We start from the raw sequence: 7,228 nt of genomic DNA, 5'->3' as shown, positions 1-7,228 counted from the left end.
AATACCAAAGCCTCATCATCTCATCATCCAAAAAAAACCTTAGGTACCGCCATGTTTCCTTCCGTCATGCGAAGAAATTACATTGAACTTCAATTGCAAGTCCTAAACACAATCAGCGTATATTACGCCAAAGCCATCGCCTCTATTCACTCCTGCCAAAATGAACACACAACCAGGTAGGCTTTCAGTTACTGCTCTTTCCAAACATACCGCTAGGCGTCGTCCTTACACTATGGCCCGGTGACAGGTCCCACAATGCACTTCACTCAACTTTGGCCTGCCCCATTGCATGACGGGAAACAAAATGGCGGCGCCCATAAAATCGAGGTAACGTAAAACAGGTTCACGCTATCGCGAACCTGTAATCAAACAGACAGCGCTAACAGGACAACGCTTGGCCATGGGCGGCATGCTTTGGATAAGTTCATTTCAAGGAGGACGATGTCTCAACTGTAATGTTGTCTACCTTTCAACATCTGTCAATAAGATTTTAAATTCAAAATCTAGGCATCAAAATATAATTATGCCATGTTGTTCCTGCAAAATATCGTATTTCTTATAATTTGACAAGGGCTTGAACTGTTTCCAAGAAACTTTCCCCCTGCTTACAGAATAGACTCTTCCAAGATGGCTCGCACGCAACACATGTTAGAAATTGACACAGCTGGACGGAAGCCGCTTTTTACTGTGTTTTCCCTCAAAATGTTCTTGATTTCGTCGGTAATATAGTTCATTATCAAGTAATTCTACCATTTTACCAATATGATTTACCAATGACATGGGGAATCACAGCGTATTTACCAAAGAACCTCTTGCTGACTGCCGATGTTGTGTCAGTGACAGATGAAAGAAACCCTTTGAACTATGCCGAGGCTTGGGCCAATTTTGACTGTGTCGCAAAGTTAAAATATCAGAACAAATTCTAAAACATGATGCAAGTGTACTCCTGTAGTTTCCTTTTTGAAACATTGAAACATGCATAACAGATTTATAATCATGTCAAAATGATTCCTAAATATTTAGTTGTACAATATAAAAAAAAGTATTTTGCCAAAGACCTATACCAAGCATAAGTAACTCCATTTATTATGACCCTTCATGAATTTGAAAATAAATTTTGGCTTAAAAAAAGCTTTAACAAAGGTGAAAATTTTTTCAAAATTTGACCCTCAAAATGCAGGAAATGGTGTTTCAGAGGGTTATATATTTCAAAATTTTCCGGGGGAGGATGCCCCCGGACCCCCCTACATTACTCGCGCCTGCGGCGCTCGCCCTCGCGCCTTCGCCGCTCGATGTGCGGCTTCGCCCGCAATCTGGCCCCCTATGCTGTGAAAAAATCCTGGTGAGAACACTGACTGTACCCTGGTCACTAACTGTCTTCACAATCATCAATAGTAATTTTGTATACTTAGGCTTCACCGACTTAATTTTATGGATGACATCCGCGTGCGCATTGATTTTCGCCTGTTCTCAAAAAAAAAAAGATCACGTCCACCGAGGCTATGGCCTGGATCTAGGCTTGGGTAGTCCATGGTGGTTAGTGACAATACGGAAGCCGGGCACCCAGGCTACTGAAGCTCCACGACTAAAGAACTCAGTACATACCGTACGCACAGTGCTGATTCATAAATTCCACAAAAAGCCAACATGTGCCGGCTTTTCGTATACATCTCTATGTACTGACGCAAATTCACAATACCAGCTTCGTATTCTTGTGGTTTGGTAGCATTTTCATTTATTGCCGGAATTTTTTTTTATTCGCCCGCGTGCACTAGTTTGGGGGTCTTCAGAGGATGTCCATAAAATTAAGTCGGTGTGGCCTTACTTGTCTTCATGTAATTGAAACAAACCAATACCCAAGTGTCATTTCTGTCCTGCCCATCAGGGTTTCTTGAGATTGAGAGTCTGAAGCAGGAAAAACAGAGCGTTAGTGGTGGGAACTCCAGCTGCACAGCCTGGAGACAGCACTGGAGGACCGGAGCAGCCTGGGAACAGCAGGACAGCTCAGCTGGACAGGTGGACGAGCTCAGGAAACAAGTCGCTGCACTCAGCAAACAGATGAAGTCCAGCAAGCAGATCATGGAGATCTGTATTAGTATTAAACTTACACATGAACTACAAACACAAGATGATGAAACACATGTAAGTCCAACTCCTGGTACTGCTTGCCCGTCAACCTCTATAACAACTTATCACTACTAATATCCTACTCCTAGTGGTCTCTTAAGGCCACAGCAAGTAAGTTTTATGGATGACATTAGTGCAGGCATTAATTTTTGCCTGATGTTGGAGATAAAAAATGAGAAATTTTGTTGCCTTCTTACAGTGCCGAAAATGGGCAAAGATGTCTGTTGCCATGCCGGAAGGTGGATGGCAGATAACTATGAAGAGAGGAGACAAGAAAGGGCTCTTTATTATCATGTTTCTTACTTTGATGCTGTCTTGTCTTGATATGCATTCTGTTTACGTGTCAAGTTATGTCTTGGCTTTACTTCCACAATCACCATTGTTTATTCTTTCTCATGTATGCTCCGCTAATGTAATTTCCAGATCCCATGAACTGCATACGTCGCGGGGACATTTCAGATAGAACGCCGTTCTAGAACCGACTTTCACAATGTGGTCTCCCCCCTGGCAGATTTCTGGACGTGGGTAACTTTAATTTCTGAAAGTTCCTGATCTGAACTGGTACAAGGAGTCTAAGCATATGGATACTTTACTGAAGGATGGCTGTCCCCTGTTTCCTTCCACCCAATCTCACCAGATAGCTGATTCTGGTATCTGAGAGCAGAATGCCGACCATTGCAGTGATCTGCCAGGGGGGACATCGCAAACGCATTAGAAAGCTGCATTCAACTTCCAGGTTCTAGAACGGTGTAGTCTATTCAAAATGTCCCCCCTGTGACATAAGTAGATGTAGCTCATGCAATCTGTGAAAGGTAAACTGGTCTTTTAACCCTTCCACTGCTGGATAAAAATTCTAGTGGTTGCAGGGAATTCGTGTAAATGGAGGAAAATTGCCCGCAACGACTGCAGTATCATTTCAGACTTTAACATGCTTTACAGTGAAGATAAATAGGTAAAACTATACTTTTTGCACTTGTTTCAAAAGCTTATAGTATGCAAAGTATGCAGAAATCAATCCAAAAACTTTAGAAGGTCTGTATGTGAAAACGACTGGAGCAAAATACTTTTCAAACTCCCCCAATCCCTCCCTAACTGCAATCTACCAACTCCTGCCCATTTCGTGGTTCATTTCCGATTATAAAGTCTTCAAGCCTTTGACCTTCTGTATGTATACAGTAATACAAGCACATGCACACAGCTGCAAGAAATTAACAAATCTATTTCACTCAACAGAGCCGCTTTTGTCCTTAAATCTGCCAGAACTGTCATCACCACTTTCGATCCAATCCCTCGTGTCCTCGCATATCAAGGTTGCTTATCGCGGCGGCACAAAAAATATGCCAAAAATCCCCCAAAAAACTCGGTAAAAATCGCTCGAACAGCAACCAAAACAATGGTGGACTTGTGCACATGAAAACGAGGCAGTTTCCCCGAAGTCTGCCGGAGATTAACGGAAATACACGAAGCTTAGCCGGACTGACCCGGAACACTCCCCGGAGAGCCACGATCGTGGCGTCACGCAGTGAAACAGGAAGCCACGATCGTGGCGTCACGCAGCGGAAGGGTTAACAAATCTCATTCTGTGGTATTGGTCATCCTCATCATATATACCACCAAAGAAGATGAATTATCTGATAATTTTGTGTTGTTGTGTGCTGTAGTCTCAGAGTGCAGAGTCGCAGACAGACCTGGGTCCTGACGTGAGCCCGGGAGGCCCTCTCCAGCCTACAGCAGCAGGGTTACAGCAGCAGCTAGCAGGCCTCAGTACGTCTGTAGTCATACTAGTAACCAGGGCTCTAGCCAGCACCTGTTTTTCTGTAAATTGCAGGAACTTTGTGGCGTGTGACAGAAAAATTTCTAAACCAATTCATCAGCCATGATGGACAAAATTGACAAATAATTTTTGTAAAATATAAATACATCCAAAGGACCACCAACAAACACTCTCAACCCCATGATTTGCCTCTCAAAATGCAGAAATTGTGTTTTTAAAGACTTAAAAATCCAAATTTTGCCCACGGACCCTCATAGATTGCAAGCACTCTCTTCTCAGGTCCAATCATGAACCTGGGCTGACAAAAAAATTTTGAGCTGGCTAGAATCCCGATCATGACTAATTTGTCTGGCAACCCATGTTATAATCTGGAAAATTTGCCAACTATATATTTGGCATACTCGGATTATTCAGAGCTTTATTTAGTATGCAACAAGTTCTTTCTCACAAGTATTAAGTTGATACATATCTGCATGATGTGTGTGTTTCTGTATGTGTGGTTGTGCATGCTTACAGTGTGTTACAAAACAGGTGGCTGATACAAATGTGTGTGCATGCTTACAGTATTTGTTTTTTTTAATGATAGATTTTTGTCATAGTGAATGTATGATAATACTGATTTTTAAATTTGGGGGGGAGGCCAGAATTTTTTTCAATGATTGTGATTTTGGTTTGTTATTTGATTTGATTTGATTTATTGAAATTGCAACAGTGCAATACACGCGGAACAGAGGCAGCTGTTGCTGGTGTTGTGTCCCGCACATAGAAACGAATACTGGACAGACAATACTCATTTTCACTTGAGTCTAGTGGGGAAAGTCGTGTAAAGTGCCTTTCCCAAGGGCACAAGATCGGTGGCATGTCAGGACTCGAACCCGGGACCTCTTGATTCTGAGTCACGCACGCTGCCATTGCGCCACACGACCCCAAGTTGTTACCTTGTACGTGGTTTGATTTTTCATTTGTGGCCACAGGTCTGACCAGTTCCAGCATCAGCAGCACCCTGAATGCCACGCCCACCCTCACAGCACAGAACACAGCAGGCAGGGAGGAGGATGAGTTTGACATGTTCACACAGACAAGAGGGAAGTCCATGGAGGAGTCCAGGAGAGGGTGGGTGTCTCCTCCTCTCATACTTCCTTTATATTGTTATCATGTCCATATCCCATATCTGCATACATAGGCCAATTTCTGTATACTTCATACATGACCATATTGCAAACTTATATACAGTCTTACTGCCATATATTGTACCATGTACGTTGTACCATACAATTGTCGCAATAAAGTTAAATAGGCTACAATTGTCTCTATCTCCCTAAAGATGTAGCACATATGAAGACAATTCCCATTCCTGATTGTTTAATTATGTGTTTATGTAATGCCGTAATGGTTAAGATGATTGGTTGCAGCTGTTTGATAATTATTGTCTCCCTACAGTGGTAGCACGTATGAAGACATTTCCCATTCCGGTGATCTCAAGAGCAGAGGCCTAGCTGGAGCCGTCAACACCAAATCTAAACCTAACCAACATGTAAGTTCTACACTTTCTTTCACCTCGCTAGAATGGAATTCTCAATGGGTTATGAATACAGACCGTTTTCTGTTTAATCTGCATGGTTCTGCGTCAAAGCATAACCAGGGCTCGAAATTTGATTTTGGGAATAGGTGCACCCAAAAATTGGGTGCAGAAAATTTTTTTGGGTGCACCATGTTTGGGTCTATACCTACATGTATGGTATGGACTGAAATATAATGATTTTATTATTTTTCTGACACTTGGATGTTATTAACTTAAGAGGCAATAGTGAAATGGAGAATGAATGGAGATTCTAATAAAAACAGACAAACAAGCACATGCAACAACTCTCACACAAATGCACAGTCAAACAGATCACTCCTTCACTGGGTCCGAATTCGTTATAGCCTGGCAAATACTGGAGAGCTACTGCAGTACCTGGCTCTTGGACCACCTACATCTGTAGCAGCAGATGACCAGTCTGGGGATGAGTCTGTTGCTTCAACCCGCAATCTCCTTATATATGGATCAGCCAATCACTGCATAGGAAAGATAAATCTGGCATCTATGCGCATATGCTTAGACTTGTTTGGAAAAGGACATTTGTATGATCAATGAGAAAATATGGATGACATTAAACTTGGGTTGAGGGAAACAAAACACCATTAGACAAGAATCATGCAAAATTAGGATATCATTTGCGTAGTTAATGAAATTGTTGGTGGAGGAATAAGATTGTGGCACTCCAGGTTATTTTGTCTTTCCATGATGGTTGTAGGTGATGATAATATTTACTGTGGTATGCAATTTGAATTTGTTTTTTCTTCTTTTCACTTGCAGGACATGAAAAGAGACAGAAAAGAGACAAGAAAAGAGACCCGGAAAAGAGTGAAAGCTTGTAAGAAAAGACGCCGGCTGCACAAAATCAAGTGGATGATAGAGTCGGGCTATTTGCTCAAAACACACGAGATAGACTTATCAAATGCCTTGTGGCAAAGCACGACTGTTATAAAGCACGTCGATCTGAGCCGTACATCAACTGCCTGCGGAAGGCCATCCTGAAGGAGGACCTTGTTCTGTATAGCTCTGTACGTTGTAGGAAGCCCAGCTAAATGGCACGTTGAAACTTTTTTGTTACAAGAGTTTGCATATTGAAAAGTACATGTACTGTAGTTTCAGTAGTTGTAGAGTTTCAGTAATATAGAGTTGAATTTGTTGAAGATGTTATCCACTTTTTTTTAGTGCAAACTGTTTCCAGTCATATTTTCTCCTGGGATGTTCCTGCCTACTTTGATACAATGTTTCATCATCATTCTAGTAGTGATGAGCTGACCATTTCTCCATAGTGTGGGGAATGTGTTCTTCATGAGAACATTTTCAGCACCAAGGACAGATGCCATGATCCATTTCTTCTTCATGTTCAACTGCAGAATTGTCTAAACTGCCTCTCTACTCACTCATACCGCAAGGAATGACACAGACCAACAACATCATCAGTCTTCCTCTTAGGCCATACCAATTTAATTTGTTGGTTCTCGCCTCTTCATTTTTTTTCTGATTTGCAAAAAATATTCTGGTTCTTAACTAAAAAATGCTCATATTTTGCTCCCAACAGTTGAGGAAAGGTATTTTCTTCCTAGTTGTTGCAGTTTTTCAATCTATCAAAGTATTGGTTTGATTAAAAGTTCAAAATTCGTTGTTTAAATATTATCCCAGCCTTTTGTGTTGACTGTTGACTCAAATTGTAGTATTTGGGACTATAATAGGATGCCTAGACCTGTTTTTATTTTTTTTCGCCCTGTCGCTTC

At 41.6% G+C, this 7,228-nt stretch overlaps 1 protein-coding gene across 1 annotated transcript in view; it reads left to right on the top strand.

Moving 5' to 3' along the window:
- LOC109488222 overlaps positions 1–6,978 on the top strand; it is a 21,909-nt gene extending 14,931 nt beyond the window's left edge. The window contains exons 5-9 of the mRNA XM_019792425.1: positions 1,886–2,142; positions 3,789–3,891; positions 4,876–5,014; positions 5,342–5,435; positions 6,261–6,978. Of these exons, the coding sequence (XP_019647984.1) occupies positions 1,886–2,142; positions 3,789–3,891; positions 4,876–5,014; positions 5,342–5,435; positions 6,261–6,482 (815 nt within the window). The 3' untranslated portion in view covers positions 6,483–6,978. The remainder of the gene's footprint in view (positions 1–1,885; positions 2,143–3,788; positions 3,892–4,875; positions 5,015–5,341; positions 5,436–6,260) is intronic.
- Positions 6,979–7,228: the final 250 nt, after the last annotated feature.

The sequence above is a fragment of the Branchiostoma belcheri genome, unplaced genomic scaffold (genome assembly GCF_001625305.1).
Source record: "Branchiostoma belcheri isolate BF01 breed outbred unplaced genomic scaffold, Haploidv18h27 scaffold112, whole genome shotgun sequence".
In the NCBI taxonomy this organism is placed as follows: Eukaryota; Metazoa; Chordata; class Leptocardii; order Amphioxiformes; family Branchiostomatidae; genus Branchiostoma; species Branchiostoma belcheri.
This window is presented reverse-complemented; position numbering and strand designations above follow the sequence as displayed.